Source organism: Antedon bifida, chromosome 1 (assembly GCF_963402885.1).
Source record: "Antedon bifida chromosome 1, ecAntBifi1.1, whole genome shotgun sequence".
NCBI classification, from domain to species: Eukaryota; Metazoa; Echinodermata; class Crinoidea; order Comatulida; family Antedonidae; genus Antedon; species Antedon bifida.
In genome coordinates this window covers 25,784,031-25,803,853 of record NC_136226.1, presented here as the reverse complement: position 1 = coordinate 25,803,853, position 19,823 = coordinate 25,784,031, and the positions used below count along the sequence as shown (strand labels likewise).

The following is a 19,823-nucleotide window of genomic DNA, read 5'->3' as shown; positions in this document are numbered from 1 at the left end:
ATTGTCCCCCAAAACCATGAAAAATGAAGATTAATTAAATTAGACTTTGAATATGGTATTTTGTAGTTTTAATAAAGTTAATCACTTCTGTAGAAAACAAATCGAAAAAAATCATGTTTTCACTTATAAAATGACAAAATAAATGGTTAAATTCAACCAAAAATCTATTTTTTGCTTTAAATTACAGTTTTTTTCAGGTATATAATTTTTTTTTCGATCTAAATTTTTGTCAAAGTGGATAACTATTATCTGAAATTAAAATGGCATATTAAAAAAAAATGTAAAAATTATTTTTCAGGGGGACAATACATCTTTAATTTATAATATGAATGAATGTAAACATTTAAAAAAATAAATATTTCAATATTTCTCTTTTTTATCTTATTTTTATGCAACAATAAGTCTTTAAAAGATAGATTATTACTGAGAAAGAGAAAGGGCAAACTACTACTCCGTACAGATGATTTTTTTATTTCCGTATTGTTTTTCAAACAATTAATATATTATTTACAATTTCAAATTTTAACTACATAAGTAATTGATTTCAAGACAGGACAATATACATTGAATTGGTTGTTCAACCACATTAAGTATACTAACTGATAACTCTTAGTTTTTTTTGCACATTTCAGTTTTCTTTCTGTCGAATTTTAACACGTCACGTCAATGAACTAATGAAATCGCTAATTCGTTACTATTACATTAGCTATTACAGAGGCCAAATAAACTAATTAATTAAACCACATTATGATGTAATCCATGAACCTACAATTATAAGCAGACCAGAATTCGCCCATTAGGATCAGCTGTTGGAACTTAACAAACCAACAATTATACACAAATATCAACCATTATAGGCCTATACACAAATCAACCAACCAACTTTTCTTCCCATAAATCAATCATTCTACACGTGCACACAACATCGACATTTTCTACACATAGTCCATTCTATTGTTCTACCCACATACACCATTCTACAGTTGTATCCACATACACCATTCTATTGTTCTACCCACATACCATTCTACAGTTGTATCCACATACACCATTCTATTGTTCTACCCACATACCATTCTACAGTTGTATCCACATACACCATTCTATTGTTCTACCCACATACCATTCCACAGTTGTATCCACATACACCATTCTATTGTTCTACCCACATACCATTCTACAGTTGTATACACATACACCATTCTATTGTTCTACCCACATACCATTCTACAGTTGTATCCACATACACCATTCTATTGTTCTATCCACATACCATTCCACAGTTGTATCCATATACACCATTCTATTGTTCTATTCACATACCATTCTACAGTTGTATCCACATACACCATTCTATTGTTCTATCCACATACCATTCTACAGTTGTATCCACATACACCATTCTATTGTTCTATCCACATACCATTCTACAGTTGTATACACATACACCATTCTATTGTTCTACCCACATACACCATTCTATTGTTCTATCCACATACCATTCTACAGTTGTATCCACATACACCATTCTATTGTTCTAGCCACATACCATTCTATAGTTGTATCCACATACACCATTCTATTGTTCTATCCACATACCATTCCACAGTTGTATCCACATACACCATTCTATTGTTCTAGCCACATACCATTCCACAGTTGTATCCACATACACCATTCTATTGTTCTAGCCACATACCATTCTACAGTTGTATCCACATACACCATTCTATTGTTCTAGCCACACACCATTCTACAGTTGTATCCACATACACCATTCTATTGTTCTACCCACATACACCATTCTATTGTTCTATCCACATACACCATTCTATTGTTCTATCCACATACACCATTCTATTGTTCTATCAACATTAATCGCAAACCAGCTGTTCTATTCACATACACCATAAATTAAGTCAAGTCAAAAGTAATATTTATTTCTCTTTAAGTTCATAATACAATATAATAATTTGATTAAACTAAGAAAAGTAAAATCCCAAAAAAGCAAGGCAGCAGCGGCCCATAAAACAATCAACTATTCCACAAATGTGTGAGACATACTAACCACTCTACCTACAAAATCGATCCTTCAATGCACAACCAAACCAATCATCCAATGAATAATTTCTTCTTTTTTTATTTCTTTTAAATTTACTGCAGTAGGCCTATAACACTACATTTAAAGAGACAGAAACATGACGGTGATTTGTTTTGTTTTTTAAATACAGTTTTAATATTCACAAAAAATTATGCAATCAATGGAAAGTGTATTTAAAAAAATATTAATCCATAGAAGGTATTAGCATTTCTTTATGGGATTATATTGTCCTGAAGCAAAGTGAATATAAATACATTATTAACACATTAATCGAATAATTTATCCTAATAAGTTTAATATAAAATGCAATTTCAGTTAATATACGGCAATCGTATTTTCTAATGTCTTCTTAATTCCAATTTGAGTTTATAAATGTTTGTTACCAAAAAGAAAAATGAAATTAGCAAAAAAAAAATAACATCGTACTAATAAAAAGTATATACAGAGTAAAAATGTATATCGGTACGGATGCTGTACAAGCTTCTAATTTAGATGTGTCTGATAGAATCTGTGCTAATCTGTAAATGTTTAAATTGTATCAAATACTTGCCACTGGTTATATCGAACGAACATTTTTATAATGATTTACACAGCAATACGTTTCCTATTAGATTTATCAATATTGCTTTTGATTGCATTTACAGCTCAGAGAAGAAATAGGCATGTCTGTAAGAACATGAAAATAAATAGGCACGGTGTACACTCCAGTAGCAGTCACTAAAATACAGTAGAATCTACATAAATTGGAATACCATTTTGTGTATTACGTATATCTGTTTGCTACCCATCAACATTTGTTTTTCTAAGTGGGTCAACCAATCTAGAAATTAATAAAATATTATCATAAAAATAGTCATATTAAAATGCTTAAATGTAAACATTGTTTTGATTAAATTAGGACTACTATTGTAGAAAATTACGCAGAAAAACATTGTTAATAATTATTATTATTATTATATTGATGTTTATAATATTGCACCTTATTATTTATTAGAGCGCCATTATTATAATCATGCATTACTGAAAGTGCATATTGCAAGCTGCGCGAGCAGAGCCCTCCTAAAAACACAAACCGAATAATGGACTATGAAGTGTACAGTCGTCACTCTCAATATATTTCACCCGCAGTGACCAGAATTCGTAAACTTAGGAAAGTCATCTTAGGCCAATGTTTTGTAGTCAAACAATGAACTTTCGGATCTGACAAGCAATGAAGCGTGACAGTAAGAAGTATCAATGCAAAACTTACCTAAAATAACTACTCTCTCTATCAATTTGAATCTGGTAACTCAGTTTTCTAATAGTCTATTATTGGCATTGTCCTTACATCGTGTCCATACATCTTTAAAAAATGAAAGTATAACCACTTTGAACGCAATACGAAATTGTATAAAAGTGAATTGTACAGTCGTCGTATACTTTTATTGAAGACCAATAATCATGTGTTATGTTCATGTGTATCTGTATTAGGTTCGTACAGTTTGTTGGCCTACTTTTAAACGCACCTTTAGTGACTTTCTTAGTATCATAAGTTTAACTTTACATATAAACATTTTATAGCGGTATATAATTTGTTAAATGATGTTTCTGGCGTGTTCCCTTGTCCACGCTGTTGGTACAGATGGGATCAGTGTATAATGGCGTGTTCCATTGTCAACTCTGTTGGTACAGAGGGGATCAGTGTATGATGGTGTGTTCCCATTGTCCACGCTGTTGGTACAGATGGGATCAGTGTATAATGGCAGGTCCCCCTGGTCACTGTTGGTATGGGATCAGTGTATAATGGCAGGTTCCCTTGGTCACTGTCGGTACAGATGGGATCAGTGTATGATGGCGTGTTCCCTTGTTCAGTCTGTTGGTACAGATGGGGTCAGTGTTTGATACGTACAAGGTCATCGTTGATAAAATACGAATTAATTTAATGTATTTTCGGTACGGAAAGGACTCGCGTATATTATTCTCAAGAAGGCAATTGATTGAACCTGAAACATCGTCTATCATTATAGCATCACAGTAATGTAATACTTACGTTTAACTTCTGGTTCATTTATTGATTGATCTTCACCAAAAAGAAAACCTATAACAACTTCCATCACGCACATTTTGCTTTCTGCTTGTGAAGGCAATGGCTGATCTGTATAAGAAATAAAATGAATACAAAAATGAAAGAAGGAATATACTTTGATGTCATGATAATGAGTCTAGCGTTAACCTATTCCACCATTGCGGCACTGCATGACTGAACTAGGCCAGTTAGGTTGCATGGGAACTTGCATCCCAGAATATCTTGTTCCAGACAACTGTGGTGCAAATTACACATACTACAGTTTGTGTTCTAGCTTCACGCTTTATGTTACTTGTGGTCCATATAATATTCCAAACCTTCAGGTAATAATGGGCATTCTACATTCGTGAACAGTTATTGGTTGTTATTTTTTAATTAGGGTTTTTCATCCCATTCATTCAATACTAACCAAAAAATCTTTTCCCAATCATTCCTCGAAATGCATGTTTTCTGTTATTTCTTTTGTTTTCTTTGTCCTTGCCCTCTACCAAGATATAAAATGTAAATTTGGTGTAAAGGAATAAGAAAACAATTGGTAGTTGTTGTTGTTAGAGTTAGTGAGTTAACGATTTCAATCTATATTGTCGGGTCGGGTATTGTGCACTTTGAAAATTACAATTCTCTTCACCAACATATGTGTATGATCTACGTTAGGCTACATTTATAGTTTCTATTCTGATACCTTTTCATGCCTCAAACACATCTTGGTGTATTTTTTTTATGTTCAGCAATCTCTTTTGTTCCGGTATCAATCATATCCTTATAACTATTATTTACAGCGGTAAGTATTTAAGTTAATTAGTGAAATTCTACCATTTATCAAAACACATTTAGACTGCAAAAACTGTGTATTACAAGTCACTGAGAACATTTCTTAAGGCAAGAGTCTAAAAGGCAATATTCAAAATTGAACAAACTACACTCTCGGAAACATAAGTGCTATCACCATACTTCATTTTTACACATTAGATCATTTATACTTATCGCCTTAAGTCAAGTCACCTTAATTTTTCCCAACTTAAAGACAATATATAAATGATATATAATGTCATCATAAATGCGTTGACGTCATCGATGCGACTATATATCGCAGTTAGAGTACTTTTTTAAAAATCACTTTCGCTGAAAATTATAAGTGAATTAAATAAAATCATCAGTTGGAATTTTGCGTCAAAATAAAAGCATGGGTTTGTGCTAAGTCTAAGCTATACAGTAGATACCAATCAAATTGAAAATCAAATTCTTTGAAGTCGAATTTAATTTCAATTGTGAAACCCGTTTCATGGATTTCATATTTAAAAAAGTGTAAAAAGCCTTCCAAATAAAAGAAATTCATGAGAATTCAGTGGATTTTGCAGCAGACTAAGCACATTTTTAAAACAACAGTACAAAATTAATAATATTGTTTTTAGTTTGATTGATTAAACTGCATATTATGGTCTTCTATAAATAGTATTTTTTTAAACAGATATGATAAAGATGTGTACTAGAGTTATCTGTTTTCAATTTGTCATCACATCCGAAAGATTAAAATAATTTATCAATCTTATCTTTATTTATAAAAAGAATTATCTTTATAAACGGATTTAAGAAGACGGCACACGGGCAATAAACAGCATTAATAATTCCAAAATGCGATACACTGAGGCTGTAATTGAACCTTAATGACATTGCAACGCCAACGGGGTTGTCAATTTGTCAATAGTATAAAAATAGACGCAAAGTAGCTACTTGAAAACATAGTGTCGTACACAACTTCTAACGTAATTGGGTGACTGTACTAATGGTATGCGAAGGCGTTTGACCTCCTGGGTCATAGAATTTTTTTTGGAAACTTAACTGGTCCCTTAAAAAAAATACAAATGCCCTAACTTTGAAGATAATCTTAGATATCATAAACCATTCATTTTATTAACGGTAAAAAAAGTATTATACGATACTACTGTATTATGAAACAACATTTATGTTTTGCTATTGTCCTTGGTACGACTGTAGGCCTATACACTAATCACATTTCCCCCTTTACTCTCGTCTCGATACTATTCTGCGCATGTTCGTTAGTTTTTTTAGCGTGTTTAGAACATCGTTTAGACTCGATAGTTGTGTGTCTTATTTGTGTTACTAATACTACTAGATACGTCGTCACCACTGTAGTAATACTATTTAATGCTGCGTATGTAACATTCTTTAATGGTTGGTTTACCGTGTGATTGGTCTCGTTTCAGATCTGTCATGAGAACTGCCTTCTTTCGCCACCCATAATCACTTAATATGTTATTGCGGTATAAACTATCTTCTGAAACTTCTGAAATGAAAACAAAGATTATTGACTTTAATCCTTGGAGTTTACGATACCGATTTAAGTCCAATTTTGTGACAAATGTAAAAAGTCAAAGGTTACAACAAATCATTGACTTATGAATATTCAAATAGCATTTCTTTTAGTGAGTGAAGATGAATGAAAAATGATTAACAAAAATACATTTTTCGGTACAAAACAAGACAACAGACATCCGTGTAATACAATAAATACCGTACAGTATTGACGATGTATGCTCTAAATTTGGATAATTGTGGATTATAAGTAGCTCGTTTATGGTGTTCAGATCGTTTACTTACTCTTTTCCGTAAGAATAGGAACGCAATTAAATTCTTAATGAAGGATAGTTTTAGCTGACACTTCGTTAAAAGGGATTTGCTGGATAAATTATTAAATCTCATAGAGATTAAGCGCATTGTTTAATGTAATATGACGGATAAGGTGGATTATGAACCTAAGCAGACTACAACACTGAATTTATCATCAGTGCATCTAGTACAGTGTACTAAGATCCTAATTAGAATTTGGTGTTAATGAAATGCATTACATTTCTTGACAAACATGGAAAAACATGAGATTGATGATAATTCAGAGCCGAATTCAAGTTTTAACTTTCAACCTTCTTCCATCAATAACAAAATTAAAAATTAGAAATTAAAATTAAATTAGACACGGACACGAACAGAATAAAACAATAATAATCACTTTTTCAAAAGTACGTTTTTTTTAAATCAATTTTTATCGTCATTTTATTGCCATCGACATATTTTAACTAATTGTATTTTTAAAAATGTATATGAATGTAAATGTTTTTTTTTTAACATCAAAATAATCTTAGCCTATGTATATACTGTTTAAAATATATGTATTTTTTTAGCAATGCACCTTATAAATAAGAGAAATATATAAATGTGCATATATATAATATTATATTTATAACAGAGAACTATAATAAAAGTGGGACGAACCCACACAAGACAAAAAAAAGAAATTAAAATTAAAATTGTATAAACATTTCATTAAGCAGAAAACATCATCAAAGATTAGTAACATTAACGTTTTTTTAAAGTTAACAATTGATGTACAGATTTTGACTAGATTTAGAATAACATTGTTTTGATATATTGGATGTTTGATGAAGCATTTGATGTTGAGTGTTAATACATTTGCCACAAGACTTGTTTAAGTGTTGCTTTTAACATGCCAGCGAGTTGATGCATAGTCAGGTTAGTTTTGGATGATACAGCAAGGTGACATTCAGGAATAATGGTTAATTAAATGGTCTTTTTTTTCTACTGTATGTTTTTTTTTAAGTCGTAAGCAACATCTTTTTACTTCTTATTTTTGTAGGATAGGATAGACAGATGTCTTTTTCACTCGAGCTCCTGTGAATTCTGTTATGAAGAGCTCTCGTATCTTCAAAGTGCTAGAGAACGGAGTGGTGTAAATGATTTCGCTGTTTCTTTCTTTTGTTGGTATCTTGAGATATTTAATGGATCATTTTGTGTGTAAAGCGCTTAGAAACATTAGTATTAGGCGCTATATAGGCTAAGACTTCCATTATTAATATTACTATTTTAATTTAAAATTAAATTTACAAAGACAACAACGAAAAACAGGTCCAGTTATATTAATCATAAATACCCTGTATAAATAATATTTTTCCACATTATGTATTTTACTTTTGACGGTTTTCATCTTAAAACAGCTTTAAATGAATGTATTCCATGACTAAACTTCTTAATATTGAGCATTGTTATATGCAAATGTGCTGCATGTGGTTTAAAGTTAATGAATTTAAGATTCTATATTGTTGACATTTTTATATTACATTTGCATGATATATTTATATCTTCAAGTGCTGCTATTTGGGAAAAGAGGAACACTATTTCTTAAGCTCTGTATACACTATCAAACTGTATGTGACCAAAAAAAATGATGTGCCCATATTTGGACACAGTGACGTCATATCACTACCGCACATCACAATTTTTTGTCAAACTAGTTTGATAGTGACCTTTAGCATATGTATTCAGCTCCTTTCTCTTGCCAACTCACTTCGAGGTCTTTGTTGGTTTTCTTTTTTATTGGCAATAAAGAATAAATAAGAATTTGCTGTGACGTGATTTTTTTTTCATTTAAATTTGAATTAATGAAAGCTGTCATTTTAACGTCATTCTACGTAAAATATTCAAAATTTAATAGATGTTTTTATTTTTTCCCAACTAATACATGCATACGCCTACAACTCAAATAACAAAGTCAAGTTACATTACCTGGTTCGTCTAAAAATCCCTCGTATGATTTTTCTGGAGTCACCTGTAATGGAATATATCTTTATCAGTGTATAACGATTGACACCTCCTAAATGTTCTAAACGAGAGTAGATTGTCCTAAAATATTATCAGTTATGTTTTCTTACCAATTTTGCTTGTTCCTATTCACCTGCAAAATGCTAGGTAATCAAAACATTACAACTGTATAACATCCTCAAGAACCCGGCCACATGCGTTCTTTATTATTGAAACAATTTGTATTCAATATAATCTTAGGACGAATACTAAAATAATATTAACTTAAGAGAGCTTCAATGAAATAAAAATATTAAATTAGTTCATAGATGATTGTCACTACACATCAATCATACAGGGAAGTAGATACAAATCGTATAACATAAAATAATTTTTAAAAAACACGCTGATACTCGCGGAGGGCATATGCATACAGTTGATGCAAGACAATTGGATTGGTTGATTTTGATATAATCAGGAGGAAAAAAATCTCTATGGAATAACAAAAGAAAAGGGTTAAAAACCTTTCGATGTTTTAAAGTATACACTGCATTCTGACGTCACTAACTATAAGTGTACATGTTTGTTATAAGATAATAGGTTAATCATCTTAATCTTTGAAATATAATAAATGATATTATTTTCCTGAAAAAATGCTATTTTTGTGATGAAAATGATACTTTAAGGCTATATGTGTCTTGAAATAATTGCATATATCTTTAATGCAGTATTATTATTGCAAAATATTTGACTATTAAATAATGACAATGCTTGTATTGTATGGATGAATTATACGTCATTAACAAAAAGAAAAACATTGATGACGTAGGCTACTTAAAAATATATAAAACAACTAAAAATAAAACTTAATCTATACCTGATGTTTTAATGTTTTTATTTCAACAAAACCAGGTCAAAATACAGTAGATGACACCTTGTCTCATTTATTTTAAAAAATCGATTCTGCCTGAAATCGATTGGCTAGATACTTATCGTAATTTTGAATGAATTACAACTTTTTATAAAGTTGTAATTATAAGTATATTTGATTGATTGTTTGCTAAAAATATGAATTTTCACAAAAAAATATGAAATTTGTTTTAAAAAAATACAGCAAATTAAGTGAAACTGCTGTATTTTTTACAATTTTTCTGAGGTTTTCCAAAAAGCATGAACAATTTATTATGACAAAATAGGTAATAATTAGGTGATAATTTCATTTGAATTTGTATAGTGTTTCATACAGACTACATCCGTACCATGTAACGTCAATACCTGTCCCTCTCCCTAGAGTTAAAACCGAACGTTCGATAAGATTTATCACTAATTTTTGTCTTTTCAATTCTTGGTAGTTTATCCCTGACCCGAGTGCCCCGAGTCTTTATTTTGTCGTTTTCTTTTTTTGATGTCCCGTATTTGTAAATAATGTATTTTTATATTAATTATGTTTTTTGAAGATTGAAGATATATTTTTATACGTACAGTTTATATATATTTTCATAATTATTTTTTTTAAACTTAAATTTCAAATGTTTTATTTTAGATTGCAATAAACGTTCCTCCTATCGTATTGTATGCAACATTAATACATTCATGATCCGTTACTTTAATACGGAAGGAGTCGTATCCGATTTCGGTTTAACGGTATTTTGGCAAATTAAATCATGGAGAAAAAATCACGTTTTTACTCCATCGATTAACTGAGAAATGAGTGTACTGCATTACAAATCAAGTATGGCAATACTGTTTGGTAGATAATAATAATTAAGGCTGAATTGTATACGATCGTCCTGTAGACGATGCTTATATATAGTCTTGAATCATAACTTAACTACCCGATTTTCAATGCTGTATTAATAAATATATTATTATATAATAAAATAGGCTATCATCAGTTCTTTTCAAACTCAGTATCCGACGACTAAAGCTCTGTCTACACTATCAAACTAGTTTGACAAAAAAGTGTGATGTCCCCAAATATAGTATTGATGTTACCAAATATGGTAGTAATATGACATCATCATGTCACATTTTGTTGTCACATAACGATTGATAGTGTAGGCAGAGCTGTTATACGTCAACCCAGGTGGATGATGTAACACGCGGAAAGAAAAAAATTACAGTATTCATTTCTTACTATAGGCCTATATGATATCTAAAGTACCGTAACAGCATATTTTATATCTGAATTAAATAGTGTACGTTCAATGGGAGTAAAGTTATAGCCTTAATTATACTTATATAATCGAATTTATAAGGAGCATCGTAAGTAAAATCCGATCTCAAACAATAACGTGATTAATGAGGCGTACGCTAAACCGAGATTCGTCTTCTTTTTCAATTTTATTTCACATATGGATTATCATTACATTATTTGTCAATGATTATGCTTATATTTCTGTAATAAATGTAAATTTTTATAGGAATTATAATTGAAAAATAATTGCTTCATAGTCGACTGACCTTGACATTTCAAAAGAAACCCCGAATAATTTTGTCATTAATGTACCATCAATAAGTGAACTTTTACTTGTAATTAAACAGTCGTTTAAATGGGTTACAATTATTGTTGTCAGCAATGCACTACAAATTAATAATTAATTATTGTTTAGTTAATCGTGTGTTCTTGTATTCACGCAATAAAGTGTTGTTTGTATAGGTTAGACAAGATAGCTATTTCATTACAAAATCGACACAATTAATTAATATGGTGTCAAAGATCTTTGAAAAGTGGTCGTCTCTAAATGCCTTTATTTGTGATTTATTTGTTCTCTTTAAAAATAACATTCCAGCTTTAATGTATTCTCAGTCTTTTGGAAGGTATCATGTCTATCGAAGCTAAGACAAGTACGTGGGTATAGTAGGGTACACCATTTATACTTATTTATTTAGTTACCACAAATAAGTTTGATTGAACGATACTTATAATACTTTAATATATTCTCCTGTAGATTCTTAACATAAAGACATTATGGTTTAGAACGATGATATTATATTATACAAAGAATGGTTTTCACGCTGCTGCTCTAGCCCGCTACGTCACAAGAGAAGACTGATTTATTAGATGAAAGCAAGCAGCAGTTATAGTACTAGACACTGACATTTTTGCGAAAAACGATTCTCGACTATAATTTATAGGTACCAGCTGCTGGACCAAAAAAACGTCTGGGAAAAGAGTCTAACGGTTGAACGACAAATCCAAAAGCATTTCAGCTATTTATGAGTCCCATGATATTATATAATACTGTAATTGGCTGTCAGATTGAATTATTATCAAAACAGTCCATGATTGAAGTATCTAGGCGTGATGAAGACTTGACCTTAGCAATAAAATAAACTAAATTGAGTCTGTGTTTCATATCAAAGTTATCACTTCTGTAACAAAATTCACATATAGAAAGAGAAAAGAAACGTTTAATTATAACTAAAAAACCATTGTCTGACAGACAATTTAAGTATTTTTTGCTTTAAATTACATTTTTTTCAGGTAAAATAACTATTATGTGACAATAAAATGACACATTCAAAAACAAATTTGAAATAAGAAATATTTTTCAGAGGGACAATATATCTTTAAAACTGTTACGTCAATAAGCGAGCAGCGTTTATTGTAAGAAATATTTCTTTTTATGTTTGTTTCATTGGAGGTAAAGAATTCAGAAATTATAGTCACTCCATGTCATATTTCTATAGGATACGTCAGAATCATTGAGTTACTTCTTCACTACCGTTCCTTTTGAACACTATTCAAGGGATACCCTATTATTACGGAGATTTTTTATTGCTGCGGCCAACCCCTATTAGGGAGACACCCCTATATAATTAGAGGTTCCACTGATTGAATTGGTTACTCTCAAATCACAAATTGTATAAAGCCACCAGCAGTTAATCAATACAATTATAGAAAAGAGCAAAAAGACAAACTAAAATACTGGATACCAACATGTTTTATTTCACTTACTCTGCCATGTTGTAAGGGCAGCGCTCGACTTGATACCAATATAGAACTCAGTGTAATAAACAGGATAACGTCTACAGCAGACCTAATCATAGTAATCACGATTTTTTCTGAAAAAAAACCCACAAAAATTCAAACGTATAATAACAATGTCATTCGATTCATTTATTCATTAAATAAGAAGAAAATCGATAAATACAGATTAAAATACATTAAAAGATGTAAATGATCATAACAAAATCTACAGCTTGTACAAAGTTGATGACCAAAAACTTAATTACAAATTCATTTTTTGTTGTTGCAATCTGCTGTAAGTTTATTTATATAGTTCAAAAGTTAAAAGAAAAAATATGGTGTTAGTGTTTAATTTCGTATCACGTTCCTTCAGTATTTAGTTATATTGAAGTGTAAAAGTTCTATTCAATGGTTATATTACACGGTAGTAATTTTTATTTTGCACAAGGCGAGGATGGTTACGAGTTACGTGATGCTGTGTCTTGTGCATCATCTGTGACTTTCGCGGCCAATCAATCTTTTGACTCATGCTTACATTCAACCCATAAACATTCATTTTTTTTGTATACTTACCAAACACAGGGTCTGGAGTTCAACTCATGTCTCACGTCTAGCATGGTACCGGCACCCGGGACGATTGCTAAACATTATTGTTGCGCCTACCCCCATGATGCGACTTTAACCATTAGTTTAGTTTTTATCACGTGTGACTGATTGATTTCGTTTTCATGGAGAAACGATATTAGACTAATAGAATGTCATACTACTAATTTTATATTATACACACATCGCTCAATAACTAGAAATATCGATGAATTTAAGTTTTATATAACTAGTTTTAAAAAACGAACCAAACCGACCAATCAGATACATTCATCCTCCACTGGGACATGAATTAATAATGTTTTCACTCACAAATATTATGCTACTTTGCAAGATAGTCTTTTGTGGTTGAGGCATGTCAAAACAGGGCTTAGTGCCGCGATTTATCCTGGGAAATGAGCTAACCGAATGTGCTTGAAAAAGCTATTGATATTCGTCATCATGAGTCGATAGATTAAATAAAAAACTACAGTCCGCAGACATTAAATGACTAGTAATGCAAACAAGATGAGGTGAATTATGTAAATAAAAGATGTATAACTAATTTTAAACCTGCAAGATCTATGTATGTATCTGATAGTAACATAACCGTACTCTAATGCCCGGTTCCCGAAAACGTTGTGCTCAAAAGACCTTCGGAACACGCAATTGATTGAAATTGTCATATTGGTATCAGTGTCTCTTATCTGCTGTTGTACGTTGTTCTTTCATGTTTTGAAAAAAACATGTACTTAAGTTCCTTCCGTCTATCGTCCGTGAGGTAAGATTACGCACGGTACGTGTTCAGAAAGCGAACATTTTTGGTGGACCATAACCAGTCAGACGGCTACATTGTATGGTTCCAATTGTCTTTTTTTGTCTTTTGTGAGATACAGTACACTCACCTTTATTTCCATTTCAGTAGATTTAGAAAGAATAGATATCATTGTAAACATACTATATTTCAAACGTTTCTTGCAACCGACATTACTGTTATCTGTTTTTTTTTTCATATTTAACTTTTTTATATATAATAATTTTCATTCTTAGAATTATAATAAAATATATATGTACATCATCAATAATTATACATAAATAAAAGATTAAAATATAAAAAATAAAACATACAACTGAGGCTGATTGCATATTATACTGTAATATTAACATTTTAAGCGACATTTTTATAAATACTGAATGCGAATATTTGATTTATTTTTTATGTCTATCTAATTGTTACACTAATTTCATTTGACTTGTTTACATGTATTGACAACCACAAAGAAAGATGGGCAACAAAGATTGAATCTAATAACATTTGAAGTAGGAAATGAAATTACAAATTAATTTATAGAATGTCGAATAGACTGATAAAGATTGACTGTACATGAAACATATTTAACAAAAACACAAATTTTAGAAATTTTAACAAGAATGACAGTGTTTCTAATGGCAGTAATTTTAAAGTAATATAGGTAAATACAATTTGGCAAACATAACAAAAATAAGATAATATAATGTTAAGTTTACACAATATTTTAATCATACTTTATGAAGTCATCTTGAGGCGTCAAGTAGCATTTAAAACCAAGGTAAACGCATCAACAATGATGGTAGAGCATTAGAGTTCAATACATGAGTATTATTGTATTACTCCAAGGATGTACATAAACATAATTAGTGGAGTACTTTTTTTTCCGACACGAAGCCGAGTAAAGTGCAATGCCTTTATAGTATTACAGTTTAATTCATTGATATTGTAATATCAAAAGTCAAATTACTGAAAATGACAACGCTGTGGATATCAGTGACTGGATCTGAATGAAGATACATACAATAAGCAAACAGCTAAATCAAAACGATAAAGTAAATGGCCAGAAAGAAAATACAGCCTTTTCGATAACACTCTTCCTTAGTGCAAATTTGTCTTAGTTTTCTAAAGATATAACTTTATTGAAAAAAAAACACATTGTTTATCAATATGATATATGATAATAATAATTTCTACAATAAAGCAATCTGTTTTCCTATATGTTATTAACTAGTAAATAATTAGAGAATCTGATCTTCATTTTTCCTGTGATATCGTGCAAATACTTTGAAACAAACAAATTAAGTTAATGACAAATCTTTTTTTTAAATTGACAATACAATTACGTATCACCAGTAACATACTATTTCTTTAGGATTCACTGCAAAATGAAGAATGTTATGGTGAAGTAATGTTTACCTCAAATATTAAGTACAAATATACTTTATGGAAATAAGACGCCTGAGCTGATTATGTACAATTTTAAAATTACAATTTTCTTTCTGTACTTATTTGTTATTTGTACTACAGTTTTATAATTTAAACCTGCTTTATATTCTATGTTGTTTAAAGCTGTGCAACACATGTAAAAAGGTTTGGGACACTTTTTAACAATTGAAAAACGTAACGACACGGACCATTACGAACCAAACGGTTATTGCATAATAAGTACACAGTAGTAGATACATGCATGGTATTTTTTGTCATCAAAGACAAACAAATTGAGATAAAAAGGTTACAAAATATAAAAGAGAAACTTACCAGGTATAATATACCACGCTTGAAAAAACAGTACCCGAACAACGATTATGAATTATGTGTAGTAGTTGTAATTAAATACAATAAAATATACTGAAATGTCTCCAACCAGTCCGAAAGCGTCTAGGTAAGCGGCAAGACACAATTAAGATAGATTTTCACCGCTGTCGGTATTTTAAGTCACTGAAATGATGACGTAGATGGCCTGTTGAAATGCAGATAGTCTTTGATTGTATTGATGCCTTGAAAGAATGTGTTGGTATCGACAATCATTCTCTCTGAAGAACACTACATGTAAGTGAAAACAATTACATTAATGCAAATCAATCTCCAGTCAACCGGAAATGAAATTCATATTTAATGATTAATCAAGTAAAAATTGAATCACGCGTAGGTTTTATGTGTGTACCCCACTCGATTAAACTGAATGATGATTAAAAGAGAAGGGTTTGTACTCTGTATTATTAGAACAAATATATAATTTATAGTACGTTTTATTAACTTTAATTACTCTACGACTAAGTCGGTATGATAATAGTAGCTTTTACGTTTTGCATGATACTATAACATCAATGTTAATCCGAACGACTTAAGGTAAGGGAGATCGTGTTTCGTGTTTAGTGTCGCTCTCAGCTCATCCGATTAAGTAAAACTAAGGGAAATGGTTCGAAAGACACATTAATTACCCGAATGTTATTCCAAACAAACACTCATCAGATGATATAAAACGATGAAAAAATGTTGTGATAGTGGACCATCTGAAATACTCATCAATGTAAAACATAGTCTAAGTTCTAGCCTGTTCATGTTTCGACTTAGCAAAAAGATAAATATTTTGGCACACATACGTACAATAACTACAGAATAGGGGCTAGTCTATGTACAACAATGCACTCATGAAATCATGCGTCGTTCAAAAAGGAAAAAAATAATCACACAGCCAAATCAAATATTAGCATACTGTAGAATAAAAAAATCATATAAAAATTAAAAGTATACCTCTTTTGTCTTTTGTGGACTTCACTGATGTTTATTGCAATACGCCAGTTTAGCAAAATTATACTTTTGTCCTAATCATTTAAATATATGTTATACCTGTCAATATGTTCAGACTTTCTGCGTTTGGTAAAGTTTTATAAATCAGAATAAGCACAAATTAACATTCGTCGCAATTTTTAAAACATTATTATTTTCTCTTTTATACAAAATTAATAAATTCCTATGTAGTAAATAATTTAAACTGATTAAAAGTAAATAAATACTGGATATTAGCTTGGTAAAATGTTAATTAAATATAATACTATGATTGGAAAATGTTAAAATGTGATTTACTGCAAATGGCTCAGAAGGACTGAAGACAAAACGATGATACGCAGACTTGGTCTCCGAAGTTCTTTTCGCGTATGGTGTGACTATACGAGCTTATAACGATGTGTTATTTCCATTGGTGAAAATCTAAATACAGAGTTGTCTATACGTATTGGGCTTCAGGCGATCTACAGAAGAGATTGATTATAATCAGTATTGACAAATTAACAACCTGTTTTGCACATATCTATCAAGTAATTATACTTGTTTTGCTAATCTAAGTTAGTCTGTAATAAGTTAAACATAATTTCAATTCCAATATTTTTGAAATTCATATTACTGTGCATGCAAATAGTTACGTCCATTATCTTAAATTAATCGTGTTTTTGGTCTGGCGTGGTTGTAATTGAGTACGGTAAAGTTTGTAACACACACGTGGTGTCAATATTATTGGTAAAACGAGTGTTTTTCCTATTTAAACATGATAGAATTAAATTGATTACGATGGACTCATAATATTTGTTTTTTTAAAAAAATATTTCAATTTAAAAATTATATTTAATGGCCTTATTATTAAGTTATGCTAATAGACCAAAGTAAACTTTTACTATTTTCAATCATTAATCTTGCTACAGTAGTCTATTTTTAGCAACATAAATACGTTTTTTGTATTCTCGATGTCATCGGCATGGTGTCATGAAAAAACTTCAGGGACAGAAAAAAAGAAAAGGTATTAGACCTAAAAAAATGATGTTTTTTTACAATTGTAAATGCGTTTTATTATATTAACTATTATTATGCGAGAATTGTCTATGAAAAAAAATATCTTATCTTACTTCAAATTTGAGGTATTTATTTACTGTCTTTTAGTTTAGTTTTTAAGAAAGAAGATGATTCATTCTGATAATGAGCGGAGACGGTTTAGCAAACCCTTTTAGAAGTCATCCTCTGCTTATCACGCCAAACTTGGTCATTTTTTTCCCATCAATTTACTTTTTCAACCAAATTAAACAGTGGCAATGCGGCTAACGAGCGAAAAATCAGTTTGAAATCCGTAATTTCTTTAACTTGTCGATTTTGACACTCTAAGAAGTTGTTTTTTGATCAAAGGAGAAACAACTATTTAATACAATGAATCACTTACCTTACATGTATATCAATTGCCAGACAAGAACGTATTGGAATTTTACATAATGCAACTATTAAATTACATTTGATTTACGTTTATAAGACACAATCAATTAAAGCTACCGCGTCTCTTACAAAAAAATGATTATATTCTCAATTTATTCTCAATCATATCAAAGAACACCAACGTTATTAGGTTTTATCAAAACTATAGATCGAATTAAATCAGGTGATTTACGGATATTTAAAAGTATATCATCAATCAATGATAATAATCATCTTATTGGTTAAAGTTGCTACATTTTTCTTTTCATTTTATTATATTGAAACTTCAATTCTAGCCTAGCGCATATTTAAAATTGCGTATTAATTAGGCCTAACTATTAATTCATTATTTTACACAAAGTTCATAACATGATCGTGAAACAATTCAATAATGGTACCGTACAAGTGGAAATAGTAAAACCTGACAAATTCACTCTTCCTTGGTCAAGCTAATCGAGCTTAGCCCGATTTTACATTAAAACAAATGTATATTATTATAATATATGTTATAATAACCTGATTTTCTGTATACACGGCGCCAATGAAGAGGACATTAGGGACATCAAAAGTATAATTCGACAAATTTAACCTATTTTTTTCAATCTGAAATTGTGGCATTTCCCTTGTTAATCCATATAGTGTGGATCACTAACTACTGGTGTACATTTTACTCAATTAGAACAAATTAATTCCAATTTATGTATACGACTATTTTATGAAATTAAAACTAGTAATCGTATTAGATTTTTCGAAACAGAGAAACACAATACATAAATCAATAAGAAATTGAAGATTTGATGACCTTTTCACAAATAAGATAAGAATGTATCTCTTCTGGGCATAACGTGTCTTGATTGGCTAACGTAGGACAATAAAATAACTGATAATTAACGTATGTATTGATGCGATTCTGTGAATTTACTATTTTGATAATTTGATTTTATTGGAAAGAATGTTTCTCAGTGGAAAGTTCAGAAATCCAGGCTAACTGCCAACATTAATTAACAACGTTCTAATTAACAATGATTATCATTTCCATAACAACAATATTATCAAGGCCAGCACAATCAGGTTTAATTTTCATCATACGATATTTCCCATCTCGTGTAAAGAACCTTTCCTTTGGGACAACCACTCCTTTGAGGGACAACCACTCGGTCGGGACAACCCTTATTCACAGTGGTCAGTGTCACCCTGTTAAGTGGACATTTCCGGTGAAGAAAGAACGATGGGTAAAAGATCTGAGACACTTTATCCAGGGGACAACCCTATCAGTCCCAAAGATATCCACCTAATATGATTGCGCCTCAGACATGTGGTTAAACAGGTATGCAAGATGAATAATATAAAATTTACCAGAAAATCACTACAGACGGTCTCATGTATAAGATAATAAAAGTGATGGTCAATTTGTCTAATATACGTCACGTATCTACGTCATGGC

The 19,823-nt window shown here is 30.6% G+C and overlaps 1 protein-coding gene across 4 annotated transcripts in view; it reads right to left on the bottom strand.

Moving 5' to 3' along the window:
- Positions 1-407: 407 nt before the first annotated feature.
- Positions 408-19,823, bottom strand: part of LOC144847570 (uncharacterized) — a 59,816-nt gene continuing 40,400 nt past the window's right edge. Inside the window, exons 2-9 of one of the 4 annotated variants that reach the window (XM_078704018.1) lie at positions 15,902-16,186; positions 12,739-12,845; positions 8,763-8,805; positions 6,370-6,468; positions 4,576-4,650; positions 4,131-4,235; positions 3,351-3,443; positions 408-2,921 (exon numbers count right to left, since the gene is read on the bottom strand). In XM_078704018.1, coding sequence (XP_078560144.1) covers positions 3,391-3,443; positions 4,131-4,235; positions 4,576-4,650; positions 6,370-6,468; positions 8,763-8,805; positions 12,739-12,828 — 465 coding nt within the window. In that variant the 5' untranslated portion in view covers positions 12,829-12,845; positions 15,902-16,186 and the 3' untranslated portion in view covers positions 408-2,921; positions 3,351-3,390. Of the gene's footprint in view, positions 2,922-3,350; positions 3,444-4,130; positions 4,236-4,575; positions 4,651-6,369; positions 6,472-8,762; positions 8,806-12,738; positions 12,846-15,901; positions 16,187-19,823 lie in introns of all 4 variants that reach the window. The other 3 variants (XM_078704002.1, XM_078704011.1, XM_078704025.1) reach the window with 3 other exon arrangements.